At 47.8% G+C, this 27,789-nt stretch overlaps 1 protein-coding gene across 1 annotated transcript in view; it reads right to left on the bottom strand.

The window, feature by feature from the left end:
• Window positions 1-10,069: 10,069 nt before the first annotated feature.
• Window positions 10,070-27,789, bottom strand: part of BCO1 (beta-carotene oxygenase 1) — a 36,984-nt gene continuing 19,264 nt past the window's right edge. The window contains exons 6-11 of the mRNA XM_059904232.1: window positions 27,482-27,705; window positions 24,655-24,912; window positions 16,728-16,833; window positions 13,568-13,662; window positions 12,327-12,438; window positions 10,070-10,362 (exon numbers count right to left, since the gene is read on the bottom strand). Of these exons, the coding sequence (XP_059760215.1) occupies window positions 10,133-10,362; window positions 12,327-12,438; window positions 13,568-13,662; window positions 16,728-16,833; window positions 24,655-24,912; window positions 27,482-27,705 (1,025 nt within the window). The 3' untranslated portion in view covers window positions 10,070-10,132. The remainder of the gene's footprint in view (window positions 10,363-12,326; window positions 12,439-13,567; window positions 13,663-16,727; window positions 16,834-24,654; window positions 24,913-27,481; window positions 27,706-27,789) is intronic.

Here is a 27,789-nt window from a genome sequence, read left to right as displayed (position 1 = left end):
TCCCCTCTCCTCTGCCTCTAGGAATGTTTTGGTGGGTGTGATGTTGAACGCTGCTACTGGCATCAGATAAAACCGGGTTTTCATTCAGGCTCTGCTCCATCACTTTCTAGCTGTGTGATTTTGAGCAAATGGTCTGAGCTCTCTGAACCTCAGATTATTCATGATTTTTATGAGGGTTAGTGTTTCATGTAAAGCTTTTGTCACATACACAGTAGCTTTTATGCCTGTTGTGAGAAAACAAGTGTGGGATGGATGGATGGATGGATGGAGCAGGGAACAGGCCAGTCTTGCCACAGCAAAAAAGGCACATTCCCTTTGACATGAACACTTTGCAATTCTATAGCATTTTATACACTTGAAGCATTTTCATAATCACACAAAAATCAAAGAAAGTAGAGCCACCCCAATTCTACCTATGAGAAAAACTGAAGCCTCAAGAAATGCCCAGAGGGACTTCCCTTGTGGTGCAGTGGTTAAGAATCCGCCTGCCAATGCAGGGCACACGGGTTTGATCCCTGGTCCGGGAAGATCCCACCTGCCACGGAGCAACTAAGCCCGTGCGCCAAAACTACTGAGCCTGCGCTCTAGAACCCATGCGCCACAACTACTGAGCCCTCGTGCCACAACTACTGAAGCCCGCGTGCCTAGAGCCTGTGCTCCCCACAAGAGAAGCCACCGCAATGAGAAGCCCACGCACTGCAACGAAGAGTAGCCCCTGCTTGCTGCAACTAGAGAAAGCCCGCGCGCAGCAACGAAGACCCAATGCAGCCAAAAATAAATAAAGAGTCTTGCAAAGACTGAGATTGGTCATCTTGAGATTTGAGCCAGTGCCTGGTTCAGCATTTTTAACACAACAGCTTGGGGACTTGTAAGGGGATAGAGGATGGGGAGAAGGGGGCCGGCCTTTCAAACTGCTGCCTGTCCTTTCTGAGCTGTGTATGGCCTGTTAATTTGACCTACATGTTGTGAGACACAGAGTCACAGAATCCTCACGGCTGGGGTAGTGCAAAAGTCCTTCACTTTCCCTGTTGAGAAGCTGATACAAGCGATGGACTCTACTCTCCTTAAGAACATACAGACACACAAAAACTCACATACAGTTTCAGGAAGCCCCGGGTGCCCTGAAGCCCCTCCACCATGCCCCCTCAGGCACTCAAGCCCCCTCTACAGAGACCATCCTGAGCCTGACCAACTGCAGAAACCACAAGCTCATTTCCTCCAGCAGACCAGTAGAAACAGTATAACCCAACATAACAAAGCCCCGCAACTTCAGCCAGGGACAACTCACCCTCCCAACTCTGCAATCATCCGAATTCTAAGAAGTCTATCCTTCGATAAATGTCCAAAGTCAAACCATCCATTTCCCTCCCAGACTTTCGCAAGTCTTGGTGGAGATGAGAATTGAGGTTATCTGTGTTTTAGAAATCAAAATTGCCAGTGTGTTAATAGAAGGGGGAGACCTGTGAACAGGATTAATACAGAGGTTACCTAGAGTCGATTGGCTTCACCACAGGCAATGCCTTCATTGTCATGAAAGCCAAGACTGAGCACAAAAGATAAAGAACCGGATTGGCAGCCGAGGGAAATTTGGTGAGGCGTTCAGTTCATGTGTTCATTCAGCACTCATGTATCGAACACTTACTACATGCCAGGCACTGTTCTAGACCCCCAGGATACATCTGAGACTAAAACAGAAAAATCCTCACCCTGAATGTAATCTTTGAGCTTACATTCTAGTGAGGGAGTTGGACAAATACCAATAAACGTAATAAATAAGCCAATTTTATAGTATGCTAGAAGGCAACAAGTGCTACAGGGGAAAAAGGAATTAAGCTGGATAAAGGGATCAGGAACGTGTGTTCAATGGCGGAAGCAAGTTGCAGTGTTCAACTAGGGTCAGGAAATCTGCACTGAAATAACATTTGAGCAAGACTTGGAGGCGAGGAGACCACATACTCATCTTGACCACACATCTTGAAGCCAAGATGATGCCAACGACAATACTGAATGGCTAACATTCACGTATTCACTCAACAAATATTTATTGAGTGCATTAAGAGCTAGGTGCTTGTGGTCGGCTGAATAATGGTCCCCAAAGATATCCAGGTCCTAATCCCTGGAACCTGTGTATGTCACCTATATGGCAAAATGGACTTTGCAGATGTCACAAAGTTAAGGATTTTAAAATAGGGAGATTACCCTGGATCATCCAGTGGGCCCTAAATGTAATCATGAGGGTCCTTATGCAAGAGGGAGATTTGACTTCATAGAAGGAAAAAAAGTGATGTAACAAACGTATGGATACGTTTGGGGGGAAAGTGGCAGGGAGGGGTGTGTGTGTGATGAACTGGGAGATTGGGATTGACATATATACACTAATATGTATAAAATGGATAACTAATAAGAACCTGCTGTATAAAAAAATAAAATTCTAAAATTCAAAAAAAAAAAAAGTGATGTGACGATGAAAGCAGGGAAGAAAAGGTGAAGTGAGGCGGGACCATGAGCAAAGGAATGAGGGAGCAGGAAAAGGCAAGGAAACAGACTCTTGCCTGGAGACTCCAGAAGGAAGCTGTCCTTCTGACACCTTGATCTTATTCCCATAAGACTCATTTTAGACTTCTCACCCCAGAACTGTAAGAATAAATCTGTGTTGTTTTATGCCACCAGTTTGTGGTAATTTGTTACAGCAGCCATAGGAACCCAATACAGCGCTATTTTAGACAGGGATATAGTGAGAAACAAAACTGATGAAAATCCCTGCCATGTGGCTGTCCCACCCTTGACCCCTCATTCTGTGCCTGGCACTGGCCTGTGCCTTTGATACATAGCATCCTTTTAATGATCACATCTGTCCTAGGAGATGGCTGCTATTTGAACTGAGACCGTGTAACTCGGAGACCCTGTCCTCTGACCATTGGAGGGTCTTCTGGTCATGCCCGATTAGACTATGGCTATTTTGGGTGTGCCAGTGATCTGCTTATGTCATCTCTGATGCCACTGGTCACTCTGGGTGCCTGGGACACCGTCCCCGTCCTCTCTCACCACACCAGGAGTAAGGCCCTTCCGAAAGAGAGGAGGACCAGCCTTCGCTTGAGGGTTTACGAGTAGCATCCTCTGCATGAACTGCCCCCATAATTTTCGCTAACTCAGATGGTTAGAGGCAACTAAGAGGCAGACACTTCTTCTAAGGGCTACAAGAATATTATTTAATCCTCACTGTAGCCCTGTGAGGCGGGTTCTAATGTTATCCCCATCTCACAGGTCAGGAGCCAGAGGCACAGAGAGTTTAAATAACTTATCAAAGGTCTTAAGACTAGTGAGGGTTGGGAGCCAAGATTCAACCTCTTAACTGTTTTTAAGGCTCATAAATAAAATAGCTAAAATTTATTGAAAACTGCTATGTGTCAGGCAATCTTCATTTAAATTTCATGACTCTCTGAGGGACATGTACTATCTCTATTTTATGGAAGATGAAACTGAGGCATCATCAGGTTTCGCGAGGATCAAAACCCAGGCAGTGAGGCTGGAGTCCCTGTTCTCACCTCTTGTGATGTCCTTTAATTAAGAACCCACTTTGTCCCAGGCACTAAACGAAGCCCTGAGGGTGAAGAAGTGAATAAGATTAAGACAATAAAAGTAGTGGTTAAGAAGTTAGACTTGGGGGGCTTCCCTGGTGGCGCAGTCGTTGGGAATCTGCCTGCTAATGCAGGGGACACGGGTTCGAGCCCTGGTCTGGGAGGGTCCCACATGCCACGGAGCAACTAGGCCCGTGAGCCATGATTACGGAGCCTGCGTGTCTGGAGCCTGTGCTCCGCAGCAAGAGAGGCCGCGATAGTGAGAGGCCCGCGCACCGCGATGAGGAGTGGCCCCCGCTTGCCGCAACTGGAGAAAGCCCTCACACAGAAACGAAGACCCAACACAGCCAAAAATAAATAAATAAATAAACCCAAAGTTTAGAAGTTAGACTTGGGGTCTCAGGAACCACCTGTGTGATCTCGGGAAAGTTACTTAACTGTTCTGAGACTCAGTTTTCTTATCCATAATATGAGAATGGTACCAGGCCCGACCTCAGGGCTGTTGCGAGGATTACGTGAGAACCAGCACTTACAGTGAGGTGTCAACACACATCAGCTGATGTTATACTGCTGTTACTATTATAATAAGCTCCGTTCCTGCCCTTAACCACAGAAGATGCACAAACAATATAGACATCACTGTTCCTTCCACATTGATTCTGATGATAATTTAAGGAAACCTGAACTAGGCTAAGACCTCTTGCCTGCCCAACCCAAAGGGCAGACTGAAGACAAAATCAGGGAACCCATGCCTTTCACTGGTCCCAACCTCCTGGAATGGATTAGCATTTCTAGGAACACCAGTCACCCTTGGCCCTCCTGGAACACTGTAGATGTACTTAAGGAAAGAAAAAACTGGAAAATCCTACCAGGGGATGTGACTCTGAATTGAACATGAATACACTGGACTTACCTGGAACTTCGCCAGGACCCAGTGATGAAGATGGAGGAAGGTACTAAATCTCCACTGACTGAGGCTCCATCTTGGTTTCCTTGTCTCTGAACCAAGGCCTTGTTGGAACCAGCAGAGAGCTGCCCTACAGTTTCTTTTCACTGGTTGAAGGAACCATCTTCTAAGGAATGGTGGAGGAAAAGGAGATACATTTTTTTTCCTGTGTGGAAGGAAGATTTATCAACCCTAAATGGTGACTTTCATGTTGGGACAACTGGATATCCATATGCAAAAAAATGAAGTAGGACCCCTACCTCACACTGTACACAAAAATTAACTCAAAATGGATCATGGACCTAAATGTAAGAGCTAGAACTATAACATTCATAGGAGTACATCTTTGGGACCATAGGTTAAGTTATGGTTTCTTAGATATGACACCAAAAGCAGAAGAGATAAAAAAAATTAGATTAAATTGGACTTCATCAAAATTTTTAAACTTTTATATTTCAAAAGCACCATCAATAAAGTGAAAAGACTACCCACAGAATGGGAGAAAATACTGCAAAGCATATATGAGTAGATACTTCCCCAAAGAAGATATACAAATGGCCAATAAACACATGGGAAGATGTTCAGCATCATTAGTTGTTAGGAAAATGCCAATGAAAACTACAATGAGACACCACTTCATTTTATCTAGGATGACTGAAATAAAAACAGCAGACAATAAAAAATTAGGGAGGATGTGGATATACTGAAACTCTTAAACGCTGCTGGTGAAGCTGTAAAATGGTGCAGCCACTTTGAAAAACAGTTTGGCAGCTCCTCAAAATGTTAAACCTATTTATACCATGACCCAGCAATTTCACTCCTGGGAATATATTCAAGAGAAATGAAGACATACGTCCACATTAAAGACTTGAACATGCGTGTTACTCATGACAGCTCAAAAGAGGAAACAACCCAGATGTCTCTCAACTGATGAGTGGATAAACAAAATGTGGTATGTTCATACAATGGAATATTATTTAGCCACAAAAGGAATGAAGTACTGATTCATACAACAACATAGATGAACCTTGAAAATATTATGCTAAGTGAAAGAACCCAATCACAAAAAAACCCACATATTGCATGATTCAATTTATATGAAATGTCCAGACTAGGCAAATTCATACAGATAGAAAGTAGATTTATGTTTGCCTAGAACTGGGGGGAGGGGATGCAGAATGAGGGGGGACTGCTCATGGGTACAGGGTTTCTTTTTGGGATGATGAAAATGTTCTAAAAATAGACAGTGATGATAGTTACACAATAGTGAATATACTAAAAACCACCGAATTGAATACTCTAAAAGAGTGAATTTTACGGTATATGAATTAGATCTCAAAAAAGCTATGATTAAAAAAAATTACTGGGAATTCCCTGGTGGCCCAGTAGTTAGGACTCCATGCTCTCATTGCTGAGGGCCTGGGTTCGATCCCTGGTTGGGGAACTAAGATCCCACAAGCCACGCGACGTGGCCAAAAAAAAAGAAAATTACTATCGGTCCTTAATTGTCCTTGAAGAAACTATTGGAGACTTCTCTTTAGTTAATGCCAATTCCACTTCTTACCTGAGTACAGATAAGCTGGGGTTCTGGCTGAAACTTGTCTTTTCTGCCATCTTCTACGCCACAATTCTACGCCCACAGAAGTTCTTGGTAAACTTCTATCTTTAGTTTACCAAGCTCTCTCCTGATTCCATGCCCCTTTCTTTATCTGCATTGCCCATTTCACCTGGTTACCTGCTACCATCCTTCATATATCAGCCATCCCTAGCTCCTGAGACAATATGGGGGGTCCCCGGGGGTTCCCTTTTTACTGCCATTCCATTGAATTGTGTTGGTTTGTTCCTTGGCGCTGTGTCCTTCACTATGCTATACGCTCCCTGAGGACAGTGGAGGTACTCGTTCTGCTGACCCTTATATGCCAGCATAATCTTGGTCATCACTGAATGAATGAATGAATGAATGAGTGAGTGAGTGAATATATGCTTGAAAAGAACAAGTATCTGAATGGAGTGGAAAGATACAGAGGATAAGAAAGAATAGAGGAAAGGAAGAAGGGAGAATTTGGATTAAAGTTATATTCCCATGTACCTACTTTTTTCCCCTATTACCTGAGAAATGTGGATTTCTCAGCCCTATAGCCACATTGACCATTTGAGCCTCTCAGATTCTAGAATGGCTTCTCAGTTTCCTATGAATCAAACCAAAACCTTTGGCCTTTCAAAGAACACCCGAACCTTGCTTTTCCACTCTTTGGCTCAGAAATCCAAAGTTGGGAATCTAGCTAAAGAAAATGACAATAACAAGCACCTGAATACAGAGAGGGATGCGGCGTGGACCCTAAAACTAGACGCACATTGTATATAATACAATCTGGCATTGTTTATAATAGTCAAAAACCTAAACGTCCACCAGCAGGCTGGTGTACATCATGCCATGTCCCAAAGATGGAATAATATGCACCCATTAGAAGAATTTCATGATCTGGGAAAATCTGCATAGAAAAATTTTTTAAATTCGGGAAAAACCACACCAGAATGATTTCAGGGGTTTTCTTTTGGTAGTGGGACTCTGGGTGCCTTTCTCGTTTCTTTTTTTTAACATAACAAGGTGTTCTACAATGAACATATATGACTTTTATAATCAGAGAAAACAAGCCCCCCTAATTGTCTCACTCTTTCCACTACCCTTTCATGGGAAATTCACTCAACACCTGCTTTGTTCAGTCAACCCACATCCGCCTTCAGATCCTCATCCCGAGCTGCACCCTCAGAATCTTGGCAGGTGCTCCCTCCGGCCACTCAGGCAGCTCCTGAAGGCGCGCCCCTCCAGGAGGCCTTTCCTGGTCGCCAGGAGGAAGGAAGGCTGGCTCATCCCCACCTGTCCCAACACAGGGCTCCCACATCTCTCCCTGCTCACCTTGTCCAAGAAAACGCCAGCCTCTCTGCTGGTGCCTGACCTCGAGAGACCGCTTCCTGCTGCAGCCCGGCAGCCAGGGCAGTGGCCCTGCGTCTGCACCTGGTCGCTGAGTCCAGACTCCTGGAAGGAAGCTGAAGAGCAGAGGCCATTGGTCTCACTGTCGTTGGATGATGAGGAAGGCGGTGATGACTTTTCTGTCTGCATGTCCTGATTTACCATGGGAACGACTTCTCCCGGCCATTTAAAAACCACCCAAACTGCTTTAAACAGCTGAAGAAGTGATCAAAGGTGTTTTCACTTAACCTGGACCAGCAACCTTCTCGATAGAGTCAGCCCAGTGCTCGGTAGCTCTGGGAGGAAACGAGTACAAACCAGTAACGTGGATGGAGCTCGAATGCACTTAGATTTTTTGTGAGTTGATTTGTCCACGTATACATCCAGCTTATTCCTGAGATGGAATCAAATTAGAGAAACCCTAGAAGGAAAAATTAGTGGGTCAAACATCTGAGGGCTTAACACATACCTGACACATCTTAGAGCGCTTGTGAAAAGCTGTGACTTTATCAAAGGAATAAACAAATCCAGGGTGATTTTTCCTGCCGAACTTCCTGGTCACGCACTACACCCACATGAAGCATAACAAGGAAGGCTCTGAGGATGAGATGGATGGTCTCGGCTTCAAGAAAGGCGCATGCGTCTTGGCTCCTGTGGCCTTTTGAGCTAATTACACTGGCCTGTGTCTGAAATATGACGGAATTCAGGATCAAGGTAAATTGGACGTCCCGGCATTGACCTTTGGTGTGTCTGAAACCAAGAGGAAAAGATGTGGTGTGCCAGGCTTCCTCATTGGTCTGGTATTTTACCTGTCTTCCTAAACAAGGAAAACAAACCACGGACATACTTTTCTTCCCCGCAGAACTGCGTCCTTTTTCATGACTAGGTCTGGGTACTGTTTGGCAATGGGAATTCAGTAGAATAGCGGTGGGGAAGCATTTTTTAAATACCACCCTCTTCTCAAACGTTTAAAGTAGAATAACGAATAGGTGAGTGACTGTTCCACTTGTCAACTCTTTTCCGTTCCTGCCACCCAAATGCAGGCCTCCATCACATGTTTCTTAGGCCACCATGGTTGACACTTCCTCCCAATCCATCTTATCAAGGCTGGAAGCACTGAGGTCTCCAGAGGAGAAGAGTAGATGGTCTTCATTCTGCCATCCACGGAGTTTGGGTTTTTGTTTAATGGGATCTATGAGCTGAGCGTGAAATGGAAATGCTGGGATGGTAGAGGAGTTTTTGAGGAACCAACAGAGGAAGAAAGAGAGGAGAGATCAGGGACAGCTGGGAGAGGAACCCTTGTGGGGAATTTGGGGTTGGTGTTCCATGTGAACTGTCTTCCTTGTCTTCCCAGGAGATCTTCAGTAAAATATCCTTTTTTTTTTTTCTTTTTTAAAATATCCGTCCCTTTTTGGTACATTATGGAGTTGGATTTCTTTGTTGGCGGAATTCATTCGTTCAACAAATAGTTAATTTGTTGGTAGAGCCTGCATCTACCAGGCAGTGTTCTAGAGGATAGAGTAGTGAATAAAACTTACCCAACACAGAACAACTTGGATGAAAACAAACAACAACTTGGATGGCACTTCCCTGGTGGTCCAGTGGTTACGAATTCGCCTTCCAATGCAGAGGATGGGGGTTCGATCCCTGGTCGGGGAACTAAGACCCCACATGCCGCGGGGCAACTAAGATCACGTGCTCTGGAGCCTATGCGCCACAATTAGAGAGAAGCCCAGGAGCCGCAACTAAGACCCGATGCAGCCAAATAAATAAATAAAAAGAAAGCAAAACAACAACAACAACTTGGATGAATCTCCAAGGAATTCTGCTGACGGGACCCCCTTTCCTGTATGGCTCTGGCACGCCTTGCCACCCTTGTTCTCAGCATCAGGCAAGACAGGACTCAAACCTGGATTCCAGCCCCTCCATACCCTTCTGCAGTGGGGGATGCCCACACCAGTCTGCTGTCCCACTGGGTGTACAATGAGGCACCTGGCGGACTATGAACCATCTAGCTCTGCCCCTCTGTTTTACTGCCTTAGAAGATCTTCAGAGGAAAGAAGCCATGTAAAATTAAAATAAGGTCTGAAAAGCCTTTAAAGTTTTATTATTTTGTATTATGCCACGCCTTGCATGGAATGACCACAAAGTACACGCCTTCTGGGTCACGTAGTCTACTAACAGCGCAGGGTTGAGAAAGCTAGAACTCACGATCTAGTCCACGGGAAAGAAGGGAGGGAGGGAAGGGAAAGAAAGGTGGGGAGGGAGGAGCAACGATAAATATTTCTGTGTCTCTTCTCCAATGGGTCAGTGGCTGCCCATTCCAGGAGCAATGATTATGTGCCTTAATACAATTGCTGATTCATGGTCACGGTCTTTATACTAAAGGAAAGGGGCTTTTAGAAGTGCTAGAGCTAATCAATAAATACTTGATCAACTTTCAAACAAGGTTCTTACGGCCAAAATAAAATGAAAGAAAAGAAACTGATAAAAGCTCTATTTCTGTAACTGTGTTTCAAAGCAACCATGGAAAGAATAAGTGCAAAATAAAATGAAGGGCCCCCCTGCCCCCCACCCAGGGAGGGACCGCCCTTGAGTCTGGTAGAGCCGTTCTCCAGGGCCCAGGCCCCCACCCAGTCAGGTCCTCGGGGCCACACGGCGCTCAGCAGCCCCGTCCCGCTCCTCCCGGGAAGGGGCCTGCCTCCCTGCACCCCAGTCGGCACCCGGGATGAACAGCCCGTGGAGATCCAGGTGCATCTCTACATCAACGGAGGCACGAGCCAATTCTGTAAAAGTTTTGGCATCCAGAACCAGCAGAAAAGGCAGCTTCTGGGGATCGGTAGAGACAATGGCTGATAAGATAATCCCTTTGGGGAAACAAAAAGAGACACTTTGTAAAAGTGCAGCCTTGAACCTGGTCCAGCTGGGGGGATAAGTTTCTCAGCTCTATCTCCCTGTCCTTTGAATGTAAGTATCTAATCAAAACAGAAGGGAAGCGAATTTGATATTCTGTGGGAGCAGAAGGGAAAGGCCAGGGCAATCGGAAGGCTTGGCTGAACCAGTCCCCTCACCTTTCTGAGCCTCAGTCTCTTCATCTATAGAGTGGGGATAATCCTCCCCACCCTCAGAGGGCTGCTGAGAGGATCTTGCACGGTCAGTTATGAAAGCACTTTGTACATCATTACATGCACTGAAGAATGGCTATTTTCCTACTATTTAGAAACTCCAGTTATAGAGAATCAGCTTTGACGCTGCACTTAGGCTAATATCTGTCACTCGGCTAAACCCGGACCAGTTGCACTCAAATGGCATTTGAATGAGTCCAACTCATCTCATGCCTGTGCAGATTTCCCCTCTGTAAAATGGGAATATTCTAAATACCCACTCTCAAGGGACAGAGGGCTAAATGAAATAGTGCATGTAAACTTCCAGCAAATATGTGTGATTCTTCCCAAGGCCTCCCGGGTTCCAGAGTGGCTGAGGGCAGCTGAGGTCAGATCGGCTTGAATTCAACCCTCCTCTGTATGCACTGGGCGTGTGACCGACCGTGGGTAAGGTACCTCACTCTCTGAGCCTCTCCTTTGGTGGAATGAAGACCAGGTTGCTCCCTGCCCACGAGAGATTGTGCAGGACGCACTTGCCCAGCCCAGGGGGAGGCCAGCCTCAGCAGGAGGTGGCACCGACCATCCCCCACCTTGGAGGTGACAGTGACGCGGGTCCCTTACCTGACAGTGCCGTGCAGTGCAGGTCGCGAGGAAGACACCACCCAGGTAGAAAACCACTCCCTTCTCACCTGAGGGAAGCAGCTGGCAGGCTTAGCGGGGCAGCCTGCCCTTGCCCAGAGGTGTGGGCAGCCCCACCCAGGCTTCTAGTACCCTCCTTAGCATACCTACCGGGTGGGCAGGGCACTTCTGGGGCAAAGGCAGAATCAAAGAGGGAAAGGACCATTTGGTCAGGTGGGAACCTGGACCGGAGAGGAGGGCCACAAGCATTTCTAGGTGCTCCACGGAAAACTTCCATGCCTAGAGGAGTTACAAATTCAGACGCAGCCACTGCAATGGATTTTAAAACCAAGATTCTATACTCTGGGCAAGGGTAGTGCTGCTCCGTGGAAAGGAAGTGGGCTTTTGTGTCGCAACAATTTAATCACCCCGGAAGGGAGGTCTGACCTTCTGCTCCTGGGAGATGACCTCTAAGCCCTTGGACTGATGGTCTGACGAGAGTGCCTTTGTTTACCTGGGGCCACTGCATATAACCCATCCTAGCAAAGTGATTTAAGGGGAGGCCTGGGCCACAGGTGTCAGCTCAACCTCCAGAGGGGCCGAAGACTGGAGGTCACCATGTCTGCATGACCACGCCCCACACGGGCTCCGACACAGGGCTTGGAGAGCTTCCCTGGTTGGCCACACTCCGTGGTCGTCGCTGGGGAAGTTGGCGTGGTCCTACCCCCCGCAGGAGAGGGCCAGCGGAAACCCCATGCACAGGACTCTCCTGGATCCTGCCCCACTCGCCTTTTCTCTTTCAATCTGCACCCTTTCGCCGGGATAAACCGTAACCATGAGTACAACAGCTTTCGGTGTGTTCTGTGAGTTCTCCTCTTGAAACTGAGGGTGGTCTTGGGAACCCCCGAACTTGCAGCTGGTGTCAGAAGTGGGGGTGGGCTGGGGGACTCCCTCATCCCACAGCTTTGGACTCAGACACACCTGGGCTGCAAAGCATGACTCCCCCAGCTGTGTGATGGGGGGCGCTCACTGCCCCCGAACGACGTCTCTGTTTGAGGGGTGATCACACGCACAGTGCAGCAAGCGGGCTGCCCTTCCCAGGGACTTACCGTGATCCTCGTCCTCGGCACCCGGTGTGGGCACGAACACCGGCTCCGCCGGCCAGCAGTGCGCCTCTCCCCACTTCAAGGACGACTTCGTGAGAATGTCGTATTTTATTATCTGCGTGTCCGAAGGGGAGAAACATGGGAATGAGCGGTTGGAGAGCATGCTTATTCCCTGCAAATAGGAAGGCATCAAGGCCCCAGAGAGAGGGGAGTGCACTCTGACACTGGCGAACGTAGACCCCAAGTGGCATCTGCCTCTGGTCAGTATAACAACAGAAACGAAAGCAGCTCGCTTCCTCCTCCGACTTTAAGCAAAGGTCCTCCTGCCACTGCAGAGCTGACAGTACACACTGAATTCCTTCAGAAATAAAACCCCTGGATTTATCTGGTACTTGGCACTATATTGCAATTTTTATACACATTAGATAAACTAAAGTATTCAATGCAAACCTTTAAAGTATAATATGATTCCTTTGTTGTTTTAAAAGTGTGAGTCCCTGGCTTTCTCTCAATCTCTAATAGGTCTCTTTCCCCCGAGGGTGTGGGATGAGTGGGGAGTGACTCGGGGTGTGCGTATGTGTGTGTGGGAACCTTAATTTTTTGCTTTGTACATTTCTGCACAGCTTGCATTAAAAAAAAAAAAGATTTTCCATTTTATTACTAAAAAATGAAGCTACTAAGGAAAACTGATGTCCGTACAGCACTCAGCACGGTCCCTGGGAAACAGCAAGTGTTCAAACAAATAGCAGTTTAAAAACCAAAATATGAATCGCTATGCTGTACACCTGAAACTAACACGATATTGTAAGTCATCTATACTTCAATTTAAAAATAAGTTAATAAAAAAAAAGAAAGTAAATCCTCCTAGTTTCAGCTCTATCCTCTCTGCTTGAGACAGTGAGTTCCTTGAGGGCAGGAACTGGGATCTCCCTGTTCACTTCCTTTTCCTCGGTGCCTACCACATTGTAGCACATAGCTGGCGCTCAATAAACATGCATCCAAAAAAGAAATCAACGGATAAACTCCAGCCACCACATCTTTCCTGAGCGACAGCCCATTGGGTGCAATTCCCTCTCCTGGATGGTCCATCGTTGCTTCCAGTGTATTTTGTCCCAAGCTGATGTCACTTTCTGACTTACTCCCACCCCAAGGGAACCTCGGTTCTGACCTCCCTGAGAACCTGGGAACTCAGCTTTGCAGACAGACACGATGGTTATAGGCTGCCATCTCCCAAGGACTAGTACCTTGGTTGGGATGGGGCTCCACTGGACTTCAGCAGCAAAGACATAGCGGTATCGCTTCCCGTTGTGAGCGTAATTGATCCGAGGCAGCTCTAAGCCTAGAGAGAAATGACACAGCTGACAAAGCCCCCTTCACCGAGAGCTGGGACCACCTGTCTTTTGTGGCATCCAGGCCAGGCATCCTTTTCACAAAAATGGTTCCCAAGCCAGGATCCCTGAACTTGATTCAGGCCCTGGATTGGATCAAGGGTGATCATTGGGCAGGAGGAGGGAACTTCTGATAACTACCCCAGCTCCATTAGAAGCTCCATTAAGAGCAAGGTAAGATAGACCTGGGTTTTTAAGTGTATAAACATCTTTAATTATCCAAGATAGAAATCAAAGAAAATTGCATGATTAAAATCAGAGGCTACTGCAATTTTTTAAAGCTCCTTTAAAAAAAAGTGTGTGCATGCACATGTGTGGGTGTGAATAGAACCTTCTGAAGCCGTGGAAGGAGCATCAGTGGGGAATATTTAAATAAATCTGGTGAAATCATATAATAACATTATACAAAAGTAACATTTACAAAGAATTTTAATAACATGGGGAAATGTCTACATCATAAGATTAAATGTAAAAGGCTGCTCATGGAATTATCTCCACTGTGTTATAAATGAAGAGAAAAAGTTTGGAAGCATTGCTGGGGTGATAACTTCCTCATGGTGGTTTATAGTTTGTACTGTCCATTCTAAGTTTCTCATTGTGTGAAATTTTCATTATACCTATTATTTCTGTAATCCAAAAAGCCTTGAAAATGTGTCCATGTCCATGCATATACATTTATATATGCCTGTTGTGTCAAATTAAATTTCTAAGTCTGAATATTGAAATGAAAGTCTCTCTTATGAAATATTGCAGATAGTTGGAGCCAACTGCTGGTGAAAATACAATGTCCAAGAAAAGAAGAAGCAGAGATGGAAACATGTGCCACATAAAAGCCTCCTGAAGAGGACCCAGGGCATAAATGGTTATCGGGCTCAGTGGGGAGGGAAGTGGGGTGGAGAACTAAGAAGGGAAGATGTCCAATCCCACAGGTCAGTAATCACGAAACTCCCAAGAGACAGGTCAAGATGAACATGAGGATGAGGGACCACCCACACACTCAACTCAGAAAAAAGCTGCCCACTGTTGGTCCCAGAGTAGGTCTGAGACTCCCTGTGATGCTCCTGGGTCCCTCGAACCTGGTCTGGTACCCCCCTTTCCTCCACTCTGTAAATGACCAGCTATACGCCCATGGTTAAGTAAAATGTGATTCATCCCTGTGAATTCTATTCTATTCTATTGTCCGGCTATTAAAGCCATGCTCTTGAAGAATCTTTGGGATGTGGGAAAATTCCCAGGCTACGTTCATTAAGTGTAAGAAGCCATTTCAGAACATTCTAGATGGTATGGTATGCATTTTGTATAACCGTAAATGCAGAGGTTAAGGGTTTTTCGAGTCAGTGAAGCCTGGGTTCAGATGCTGGCTCTGCTGCCCAACTTCAGGCAAGTTAACGAATTATTCTCAGCTCTGCTGTCCTCGGTTCTAAAGCATGAACAGTACGTGGCAGCCCCTGCCTCTTAGAGGTGTTCTAATCACGGCTGCTTTTAGCTGGACCCTCACTGTGGGCCAGGCCCTCAGCTAAGCCCCTTACATGCATGGGCTCAGCTAACGTGATAAGAACAGGATGAGACTGGGGAGGAAAGGACGGGAAGTTGGGGAGCCCCTAGAAGAGGGCCTGGCATGCGCCAAGCAATGCCTACGTGATGGAAAGACTGAATGGATGTTTCCAAACGGGCGTCACAGGTGGAGGGATTATGAAGGATTTGTCTACGGTCATGCTTTTCAGCGCTGCCCAAGGTTGCTACAATAAACAAGAATTCCCTTCCCAGAAATAAAACGACCGTAGTGTTTTACTCCTCCATCTGCCCATGTGAGTGACAGGTGAGCAGAGATGGAAGTTGATGCCTTAAGAATGGGGACGAACATGTCTATATTCACTTCCAAAGACTCTGAGAGGCTGGGGCACCACACAGAACCCATTATGGGATCCGTGGGATGCCATGTGTAGACGTGGTTCTTAGTGGGCAAATCTGAGGTCGTCTTAGCAGAGTCCCCAGGACTGTCCTTCCAGACGCCTGGCCCTGGCGTGGGGCAGCGATATGGGGAGCTGGGCTCCCGGCCTAGAGCCCCGCCCGCCGCTCCCCAGCCCTGTCCTGGGCAGGCCTGTTCGTTCCACGCTTAAGTACTGAGCACACCCTGCTCTAAGCCAGACTTCTGTCACGTGCCAGTGACAACACTGAGCACACAAACACGGCCCCCACCCCACGGGCTTCTGCGCTAGGGCAGTGGTCCTCAATCAGGTTGGAGGCCAGGGACGCTGCTCAACATCCTCCGATGCTCACGGCAGCCCTCACCGCAAGAATGACCCGGCCCCCGTATCAGCAGGGCCCACATTGGGACGCCCTGCTCTGGTGGGTGCTTCTCTCCGAGGGGGTTTATGTTCTGGGTGTAGCTCAGCCTTTCTGAGGCCCAGTTTTCTCCTCTGGCAAACGGGGCTGATAGCACCGATTCTGCAGGGTGTTCTGAGTGTGCACAGGTAGAAATCTGCACATGCCATGCCTTTCGGGAAGTCAGCGTTCAATACACAGCAGCATTTGATACAGAGAACAAACTAGTGGCTACCAGTTGAGGGGGGTGATATAGGGGTGGGGGAGAGGGGGGTACAAACTTTTGGGTGTAAGACAGGCTCAAGGATGTATTGTACAACACAGGGAATACAACCAATACTTTGTAATAACTGTAAATGGAAAGTAACCTTTAAAAACTGCATAAAAAATTTAAATTCAAAAAAATAAAATAAACTTTTAAAAAGAAAGCAAAAAAACCCTAAAAAAACCACGGAAGCATTTGAAAGGCTAGCCGTGAAAGTCCCTGGGTCCAACGACCACCCGAGTACCTCCCTGGGAGGGGTATGAAGATACTTGAAAGAGAAGTGTCCCCAAATGCCTTCCCTTGGGCGTCCCAACAGCCTTCCTCTCAGTCCCTCGGCCACGCACATCTCCTCTGCATCAGAAAGAGGTATCATATAAAGAGGACATTCAGCCCCTCCCTAAACACAGGAGAGAGGATGCATTTTACCTTCATAAAGCAACTCCGGCTGGCAGTAGACTTGGTCCTCTTTTTCCTTCAGGGCTCTTGCTGTTGTAGATGACAGTTTGATTAAATTGGAGCCCGCCTCTGCATTCTGAAAGAATCGGTTTTCCAGAAAAATAAAAACTTGGTATCCAGAACAAATATTTGTTTTACTGTGCACATGTTAAAAAATGCTTTAGTGTCTGTCACCTTGTTCTGGCCTCACATTAACCACCGGAAGCAGCTATTATATGATTGGTCTTTTCAGTTAAAAATGAGAACTGGGGGCTGGAAGTGACTCCCCGAAGAGGGCAAAGCTGGTGGGTGGTAGAAGGGGGGCCCTAAAAACCCTGGATCTTTTCTTCTACTCTGGGCTGCCTGATCCCTCACAGGTGAATTAATGTACTTACAAGTTCTCACTTTTTAAATACTGGATGATTCACCTGTAAAAGGCTGCATCAGTCATTAAATAGGTGTTTATAAAGAGTTCATAATAACATGTGAAATGCTCATGATAGAATACTGAGTGAAAAAAGCAGCAGAGTAAACTGCATACACAGTCTGAGCTCAACCATGTTAAACAAAGAAAAAGAAAAAGAAATTACATTGAAAAGAGCCTGGGAGAAATACCAAATAGTAACAATATAGCATGCGGTGGGATTATGGAGACTTTCATTTCTTTTTCTAGGCTTTTCTAGATTTTCAGTATTTTCTCCTATGAAAATGTACCCCTGTTGAAAAGAAAACAAACATGCAATAAAAATTACTTGGGAGAAAAATATCTATCAAGGACATCTCTTGGTCTCAAGTGACAATCAGACTTTGTTCAGTACTTTACCATCATCGTTGTAACCCAGGAGAGAGACTGAACACAATTAATTAAATATCTATTGAGCATCTACTACTCCCTGTGTCCCCACATACTCTCTACGGGACCTTGAACAGCTTACTTGGTATCTCTGAAGTTCAGTTTCCCCATCTGTATAATGAGGTATAGCACAATCATCGTATAAATAGTATGTGCGTCTCCGAGTTATTATGCAGATTAAATAAAACAATCCATGCAGTTGGTTTATAAGAGGGCCTGGTTAGCGGTAAATGCTAGATAAATGTTAACTGCTATTGATAACATAATTGTATTATTATTATTATTATTATTACTACTACTACTACTGCCACTACCCCTGGGGGTGAGTTCAGGTTAGGCACTGGAGGAGAAGGAGGAACAAGGCCACAAATCACTGCATTCATGGAGTTACAGGAGGAGAATTATGGTCATGTCTGACTTCTCATTTAAACTTTTCTCTACTTTCCAAACTTTCCAAAATAAGCTTTTATAATGAAAACAAACCTATTTGAACAATAGCAGCTTTTGGCTGAGAAGGTGGGAAATTTACTGCATCCTAGAAGCTGAACCGTAGGGCCCCTCTGAGATTTGTTTAGGGTGATCCCAATTAACAGAAGAGGAAACTGAGGCCCAGGGAAGGAAAGTGGCTTGCCCAGGGTCACACAGAGGGGAGCAGAGGCTGGGCCCAGAGCTTCGCACTGAGATTCTTCTGCTTAGAAGCAAAAGCACTGCAGGCAGCAGGCAAAGCAAAGCCCCTGAGGCTGGCCGGTTCCCATCCCATAGTTCTCGGCTCAAACATCCCTTTCCCTGACAAGTTAGTCTGCAGTGTCTCCAAGGCATGTGTCCCAAGCTGTAGTTATCTCCTTTATGGACCTGCTTCCTTCTTTCATGCTGTCTTCCCTGTGAAGACAGTGATCAGATTTTATTCAGTGCATGGCACATAGTCAGCTCCCAGGAAGTAACTGCTGAAGCAATGAGCAAATGCATGACCCAATGAGCTTTTCCTTCAACTCTTAAGGGGAGAACATGTGCTTTGCAGGTGCTTGTAAAAATCAAATGAAGGGCGTGAAAAGGTCGTGTAGCGCCTAGCACATCGGGTGACTTGGAAGCAGAAGCTCTGTTTGCCTTCATCTGTATGTGCAGCCCCACATGTGAGAGGCCCTGCCCTGTGCCTTGCTAGTCAAGAGGCAACCACAGGCCTCTTGTGCATGTCCCGGGCTTGATTCTCAGGGAGTCAGTCCGCAGAGACGTTTTCTAGCTGCAGCATGAAACTGGTCAGACTGGTTGAGGCATAAACTGCGAATTTTTCCACACACAGCAGTAATGAACATGACTTGGCAGCTTTCTGTGGCCAATGTGCTCAACTGTGGGAAGAAATCACTTTCCAGCCAGAATTCAACGAAATCCTGCAGTCTGGCTTTGAAATTCCTCAACTCGAGGGAACTCCCATGAGAAGCAGTAATCTCAATAATCCCGCAAAACACTGGCTTTGGAGTTTGGCAGCCTTGGGTGTGAAGTATGACTGTAGAGCTTTCTACGTGAACTTGAGCAGGCCTCCCACAGCCTACGTGAACTTGAGCCTGCTTCCTCGTTTGTATAAAGGGGGGCAATCGTAACTTTTGGACGGGTGGCGAGTACAAGCGGAGGTCCCTTTGACCTGCGTCTGGGGATTGTGGCTAGGATTAAATTAAATAATGGTTATGAAAACACCTGATCCAGGGCCAGACCATCGTAGGCAGTAATTTGGAGCCAGACAGACATGCATTCAAATCCCAACTCAAATCCTCTGGATGATTCTGCCATGTTAAGCAAGTTATTGTCTCTCTCATCTACAGTCATGGGGATGACAAATAACCCCAAGGACTGTCATACAGATTCGGTGAGAAGCATGCAGAGCATTTCACAGGGCCAAACATTTTCAGGACCCAGGATGAGAGCAGAGGCCCACCAAACCTATGTCCACATATATCAAATTGTTAAGTAAAATACCATTCTCTCCCGCCTTCCTTTATGCACAGAGCTTCATAATGTTGTGGAACTGTGCTGTCTGATACGGCAAACACCACCAGCCATGCGTAGCTATTTAAATTTAAATTAAATGAAATTTAAAATTCCCTTCCTCGGCTGCACTGGCCACATTTCAGTAGCCTAGGTATCTGGCTGCTACTGCTTGGACAGAGAATATTCCTTCATTGCCGCAGGTTCTAGTGCCCAGTGCTGGTCTGGAAGGATGCACGTGAATTCAGAATTCCAGGACTCCTTGGCATTCTGAGCTAGAAGCAGCTGGCAGAGTGAAGGCTGGCCACTGGGCCCAGGCTTCCCTCCTCCTTTTCTTCCCACTGCACGGAAGCCCCAGCCAGCCCTGGCCTCCCTGGTGGGTCTGAGGGCTGCATCCAGCAGCACAGCCTGCCCTTAGGAGGACAGAGGCAGCTGCTGCAGGCTGGCTTGGGTCATTTGTGCAGGGAATTCAGGGATCCCAGGTCACAGTTGGGGTCGGAAGGGTGCCTCTCTGGGTGGACACCCTGTGGCCCTGTGAATTCCTCACCCAGTGAAGAAGGGACACTGATGGAGAAAGGCCAGAGCAGGGGGCCCCTCTGGCCTGGGTCTAAGAGCAGAAAAGGCATCTGACACAGGGCCGGGCACAGAGTGAGCTCTCGAGAAATGGTGGCTTCTCTTATTATTGGGTCTTCATTTTTGCATTTGAAAACAAGACAAAAACCAAATCTACTGAGCCAGGAGTTGGAACCACCCCTTCTAGCTCCAAGATGCTAGCCCCGCCCCCTCCTGGAGCCCTGCAGGACGAGGGCAGGGTGGCTGGCAGGGACTGTCTGCACCGCCCATGCCCCTTGGGGCCCAGCCCCACCTTAAACAACTCCCGCACCACCCTACATAAACAGGCAGAGGGTGCCAGTGGCCCCCTCCTTCCTTTGACCCCAGCTGGCCCAAACGCCAGAGAAGCTGGGGCAGCTGGGAGGCCCCAGACTTTTGAACACACTTCAGTATAGCCCATTCTATGTGGAAGGCACTTTCCACTTGGGAAATGTTCCAAGCGCTAAAGGAAGACCTTGTGCCCTTTTAGAGACCTTGCTTCACCTTTTTCATTCATTCATCGTTCATTCATTTATTTAAAATATCTAAGGGCTTAATGAGAACCCTCTGAGTACCAGACCCTGTGATGGGCTCAGGGGATAAACTGCTGACAAGACCAAGAGTCCCAGCCCTCTGGGAGCTTTAACAGGAAGCTCATTATACCTGCCATCAATGTGAGCAAAGAGCTGCAGGTGCCATTAGAATGTACAAACCCACTGAGGGAGTCAGGATGCCAGACCTGAAGGATGAGCAGGGATTAGAATCCCCTGGAGGTTGTGCCTTCACTGGGCTGGTCTCAGAGTCCCCAGGTAAGTCCAACCCGCAGCCGGGAGAGGAGCAGAGCTCTCACGGGAAGAAGACAGGGTTGCAGGCAGAGGGACAGCAACGTGCAAAGGCCCCAGACTGAAGAGCATTTGAGAAAGGGCGGCATCCCCTAAGGCCCTTCCCTAATATGCTTTTGGACGGGATGGAATCAGAGCCGCCGGATCTGGACACATAGGCCATGTCTGTAGCTCGACTTTCCCCTTTCAACACGCAGGTGGGGCGACTTGAAAGTGAAGCAAGGAGACATTTTTAAGGGACAATAAACAGCAATTAAAAAGCGTGACCGGAGCTACCCTTCCCAGCGCTCACTCTTCTTTGCAGACGGCTCACACGGTGCCTTTTTAAAATACACGTGCTAAACTTCTTAGCTTGGTTCCAAGGAAGCAAATCATTTCTAGAGCTTGATAAAAGGTTATAAAATCCTGCAGTGTGTGGGCAGCGGAAGGGAGTGTTTCCTCTCTGTGTATCATCCACAGGCTGAGGCCTCCACAAGGTGGGGGTGGGGTGGGAGGTGGGGTGGAGGTGGGCAGGCCTCAGGATTTGCCACCTGTGTGCTTTGTGACACCCCCATTGCATCCTGGAGCCAGGAGACACCCCAAGCGCTGCACTATGGAACTTCCCAGAGTGAGGGGCAAATAGGCCAGGGGCTCAGATGATGATTTTGTGGGACACTGCCGTTCATTCAATAGCCCTGAATCACATGGGGAGAAAGTTAATCCCTTTTTCTCTTCCAGTCTTTCCGACTGGGTCCAGGCGAGAGTCTCAGTTAAGTGCCACTATGTGTTTGACACCTAATACTTTTCCAATGTTTTCTTTAAGGAAGAGATCAGGTCTTGGCTAGAGCAACAGCATCAGGCTAGAGCTCAGGACCTGCGCTTATTACCAGCCCTTCACGCGCATCTGCACTTCCATCCACAGCACGCAATGCTGGCTTTCCACTGGGTCGTGATAGGTTTCCTTCCACGTGAGTTAAGGGAAGAGTGAGTTGATTTAAATGAAAACATGATTTTGTAAATGTTAACAGAGGTGATAGGAAGTACGGTGAATATCATGACAGAGATACACAAATGACTGCAGATGGGGAAATGCTGGAGAGAGGAGAAAGGACCCAGCTCTGGAGTTGGAGAAAGGACCCAGCTCTGGAATTGGACAAAGCTGGGTTCAGATGCGGGTCTTCCGCCCACTGGTTGGGAGGTGCCTGAACTCCTGCATAGAGGCGCCTGGAGGGTGGGAGAAGCCTCCCTGGCCGTGTAGGAGTGTCTTCTGTTCCCTAGGCCTGCAGGGCTCTGAGAGAGGTCAGGGTGACCCTCTGGGACTCTTTCCAGGAGTTAGGCCTGTTCGGGAGATCAGCAGAGTTATACCCCTTACCAGCTCCAAGGAAGGGTTTAGAGCCAATCTTGGCTCTGCCACTGGGCTGTGTGACCTTGGGTACATTCCTTAACCTCTCTGAGCCTCAGTTTCTTCATCTGTAAAATGAGGCTAACCTGAGGATCTCTCCCACAGATTGTTTTGATCATTAAGTTAGGTAAGGAAAATACAATGCTTAGCAAAGTACCTGGCACATAGAGTGCATTGAGTAAGGATGAGCCATCAAAACTGAATTGAACTGAATTTGGTTTCATTTAAATTAATTAAGTCATGAAGTCAGGAAGTTCTGGAGCCAGAAGCCTCTGTAGCCTTTAAACCCAAACCCAGAGCCCTGGCAGCATCAGCCTAATTAAGGATAACGTCTGGCCCAGGGGTCATTTTTAACATAAGAACAGGACTGTTCAACATCAGGGAGACGGGTAAGCAACTGGTGATGAATCCCCACCATGGACTGCCAGGCCAGTATTTAAAATGATGTCATAGAAGACTATTTAATGTCATGGAGAGATGTCTACATATACAAGTAGATGGAAATAGTATGTACAGCAGTATACAAAATAGTATGTACATATTCAGCCATGAAAAAAAATGAGGCCCTGATATGTGCTACAACACTGATGAACTGTGAAAACATGCTTCGTGAAAGAGGCCAGCCACGAAAGACTACATATGGTATGATTCCATTTATATGAGATATCTAGAATAGGCAAATACACAGAGATAGAAAGTAGATTAGTGGTTACCTGGGGCTGGGGGGAATGGAGGGGTTGGGGGTGGGGAGCTGATGGTTAAAGGGTACAAGGTGTCTTTTGGGGAAATGAAAATGTTTTAAAATTGATTGTGCTGATGGTTGTACATTCAACTCTGTGAATATGCTAAAAGCCATTGAATTGAACACTTTGTTTTGGTTTTTTTTAAGATTTTTTTTTTTAATGTTGACCATTTTTAAAGTCTTTATTTAGCTTGTTACAATGTTGCTTCTGTTTTATGTTTTGGTTTTTTGGCCCACAGGGCATGTGGGACCTTAGCTCCCTGACCAGGGATTGAACTCTCACCCCCTGCATTGGAAGGCGAAGTCTTTACCACTGGACGGCCAGGGAAGTCCCAAATTGTACATTGCATTTTTTTAATTTATTTATTTTATTTACTTATTTTTGGCTGCGTTGGGTCTTCGTTGCTGCGTGTGGGCTTTGTCTAGTTGCGGCGAGTGAGGCCTACTCTTCGTTGCGGTGCACGGGCTTCTCATTGCAGTGGCTTCTCTTGTTGCGGAGCACGGGCTCTAGGTGTGTGGGTTCAGTAGTTGTGGCTCATGGGCTTAGTTGCTCCGCCGCATGTAGGATCTTCCGGGACCAGGGCTCGAACCCGTGTTCCCTGCATTGGCAGGCAGATTCTTAACCACTGTGCCACCAGGGAAGCCCCAAATTGTACACTTTAAATGAGTGAAAATGGGTGAATAGTATGGTATGTGAATTATGTTTCATTAAAGCTGTTAAAAATTGTGTACAGTATAATTTTCTTCTCCAAAATTAGGAAATATGTATTTATATGTTAAATATTAATTTTAGAAAAGAAAATCATGCTGTACATAATTTTTAACAGCTTTGAGATATATATACAATATGTATATATATTATATACATACATATCAATATATATTGTGTATGTATATCTTTCTGTCTACTTGCTTATCTATCTATTTATCTATAGAGAGAGAGAGACTTGGGAGGCAATACAAATATATCCACAATGGGTTTATGGTAATTTTTTTTCCTTTTAACTTAATCTATATTTTCGAAAGTTTCTACCATGAATATATACCATATTTGGAAAAATAATGAAAGCATTTTCTGTCCTTCTTTAAGAACAGTTCATTTGGGGACTTCCCTGGTGGCGCAGTGGTTAAGAATCCGCCTGCCAATGCAGGGGACGAGTGTTCGAGCCCTGGTCCGGGAAGATCCCACATGCTACGGAGCAACTAAGCCCGTGCACCACAACTACTGAGCCTGCGCTCTTGAGCCCGTGAGCCACAACTACTGAGCCCACATGCCACAACTACGGAAGCCTGCGCGCCCACAGCCCGTGCTCTGCAACAAGAGAAGCCACCACAATGAGAAGCCCGCGCACCGCAACGAGGAGTAGCCCCCGCTCGCCGCAACTAGAGAAAGCCCACGCACAGCAACGAAGACCCAACATAGGCCCCCCCCCCAAAAAAAGAACAGCCCATTTTGAATTTCAATATTAACGAAATTAGAGCCAAAGTCACTTCTGGAGTGGGCTCACATCTCCCAGGACTCAAGCCATTACCTTGTCCACGCGGAGAGGCACTGCGAACCTCTTGAGGGCTGGGACGGAGGTGAGCCTGGAGTTCTCCTCGAAGTCCTTATTCAGGTTGGCCAAGTAGAAGAGCTGGTAAAGGCTGCTGTCCTCGTAGGCAATGACGTCGAACAGAAGGCAGCCGTCCTCTTCGTAGGCGTTGACGTGATGAAACACCACCATGGGGTCCGTGTAAAATTTGGTCAGCACGGGCTTCCTCGTCCTTTGGTCAATGATGTGAATGTAAGTCTGAAAGGAGATGCACATCAGTGCTCAGCTCTTCCTCTGCAGGCCCAACACAGTGGCATCAGGCAGGGGACAAGACCCAGCCCTGCCATCCACTTGCTCGTGACCCTGAAGCATTCCCTCCCCTTTATGAGCCTCTCTGTACTACCTCCAGGCACACGCAAAAGTGCTGAGGGAGGAGGGAAACTTTGCTGCCAGGGCCCCTTCCTCACCAGGAGGACAGTATCTGGGGAGATACAGGATCTGAGAGTGTACCGTCTCCCCAGCCTTCACTTGGCTGTGATCCAGGTGGGCAGCGACAGACCAGCTCCCAGGCAAGGCCAGGTTGAGGAGAAACAGTCAGGTCCAGCCCTCTAAGGTCCCATTGGTGGCCAGCGCCCCTAAAGCCCCTCCTGGGTCCCCTCTCCTGACCTTTGCCCGCTGCAGGTGTGGTTTTCCCAGTAACCTGGCTTCCCTGGAGGGCTGCGGTGCCAAGTGACCGGTCTAGTCAAGGAGCCCATGTGAGTATCGGCTCACTAGGCGTCCACATGCACCTCTGGGTGTCACAGGCAGTATCACTCTGGGTGGCAAGTAGCCATATCTGCAGCCCCAGTTGCCTAATCCAAGGGGAAGGGGTGTTTTCTTTCGTTTGGCAGCTCTGGCCTAACCATCCTCCTTCTGAAAGGAGGGAGGGGCTGCTCCAGGCTGCCGTTTCCCCACTTCCTCTGGCTCATTGCTTCTTTCTCTCCTTTCCCAGAATCAGGCTTTGAAGTTAAGTGGGGGAGCGGGGAGGAGTAGTGTACAGAGGAAGAGGGCATTGGGAGGGAGGGTGGGTTTGGGGAGGTGAACACAGGCGTGGTTATTGTAGGCTTTTCTTCCCCATAAACCCAATCCCAGGGTCAGACACAGGAACTTCTCAGAAAGTTCTCCAAATGCATTCCAAAGCCCTTCCCAGGGCTCTGTGCCCCGTCCTCGTCCTCGGGGGCTCTGTCTTCTCACTGTGGGACCCTCCAGGGCCAGAGGTCCCCAGGGGCTGCAGACTGGAGGCCTAGAGGGCCCTGACACTCCTGCCGGCAGGACGCTCATGGTCCTGCGGAGGAAACCCACTTCCTCTGGCTCCCTGCTGGCCCCCTTGCCCAGCTCATTCAGCCCACAAACATTCATATGAGGGCTTAAGACACATCAGACACTTTTTGGGGAACTGAAGAGATAAAATAAAACCACCCGCCCACTTTCATGGAGTGTATATTTCAGTGGGGGTGAGGCCAAGGGTCAGTGATCAATATATACAACATGTCAAGGATGATGGATGAGCACGACTGAGAAAATGGAGTGGGGGGTGGAGAAGCCTTTCGGGGGTGGGGGTCTGTGATAGACACGTGGACCTCAGGGATGGGGGAGGGTAGAGCAAGACCGGGATTGATCAAGGGAGAAAGCCATCTGGGAAAGAACATTCCAGGTGGAGGGGACACAAAATCAAAGGCCCTGAGGCAGGAACATGTTTGGCAGGTTTGAGGTGTAGGAGGCGACCACGTGAGCAGGGAGCCAGCAGTTGGGATGAGGGCATGTGGGCCTTTATGGGCTGGTGAGTGAAGCCTTTGGATCTTATTCTGAGGAAGACGGGAAATCACCAGAAGGTTCTGAGCAGAGGAGGGATCTCACCTAACCCCTTTGTTCCCTCGAGGACCTCACTCTCCTCCTTGAGAATGCAGGCGTTAGAGAGGCGGCAGCCACACGCGGGACACATATTTGTATGGGTACATGAAGATGCACGAGGTGCGCAGAAGGAGGAGTAGAAGGGTGCCGAATGGATGGTGGTGGTTCCCTCTGGAGGGGGCTGGGCGGGGAGGCGGGAGGAATGGGGATGGGGAGGAGGAAGGGGACTTGATCTGTTGCTTTCTACACTTGTGTGCTATTTGAATAGATGACACTGAGAATTACTTGATTATTTTTCACAAGTAACAATAGCACATAAATACATACATACACCTGTACATGAATAATGTATTCATACCAACGTGTATATACACATACACACATGCAGACGTCACATATACAGGGAGGTACGTGTACATCCAGGCACACAGATATTCTGAGCACTCCACTCAGGTGTACCTAAATTGAAGACGTTTCTGTTACACCATCCGGTGGGACGCTCTATCATCATGATGTCTAAATGATCTGTGACATCCCCTCCCCGCCCCCAGCAGGGATGCTGAAAGGGCCTTGTCAACGGATGGTGGAGGCTGGAGGGGGCCAGGTGTGGGTCAGGGCTGAGGAGCAGCCCCTTTGCTGCTGGGCGAGTAGGGGCTGGCTTGGCTGATGAGGCTGCCTCGCCCAAGGTCACACGCCCTTCTGGGGACGGTCTGCTCTACTGACTTATGGACGTCGGGGCACAAAGGCCCAGCCGCTTGCCCTAACTGGGGACCACTGTGAAGGGCCATCCCAGCTTCAGAACTCGCTGGAAGGTCGGCTCACGCCTCTGGGGAGACGGCGTGGCAGCTGACGGCCTCCCTCCCGAAGCCGCCCTGCCTGCTGACCTCCATCTTGCTCTGGCCGTCCTCGTGCGGTGGGGTCGCCGGCCCTGCCTTACCTTGTCCTCCCTGTGGAAAGCCAGGCAGGAAGCCCAGCTCACGCCCCGGATGTAGGCGGTTGCCATCTTGAGGATATCCATCCTGAAAGGCTGCTCGAGGAAAACGATGTAGCTCTCGGTGACTCCGAAGCTGTGGTAATAGCTCGGGGAGAGGAGCGCGCGGGAGGCGATGGAGCAGAACACCTCCATGTGTTTCAGGGGGCTCAGCCCCTTCTTCCCGCCCTCTAGAGAGAAGCCAGCCTCAGGGACGGCGCAGGGCCTGGCGGCCCCCGACGGGGCCACCGTCTCCCGCAGCGCAGCCTCTCAAA

Source organism: Balaenoptera ricei, chromosome 19 (assembly GCF_028023285.1).
Source record: "Balaenoptera ricei isolate mBalRic1 chromosome 19, mBalRic1.hap2, whole genome shotgun sequence".
Lineage (NCBI taxonomy): Eukaryota > Metazoa > Chordata > Mammalia > Artiodactyla > Balaenopteridae > Balaenoptera > Balaenoptera ricei.
The sequence above is the reverse complement of the archived record's forward strand: the minus strand, read 5'-3'. Positions and strand labels throughout refer to the sequence as shown.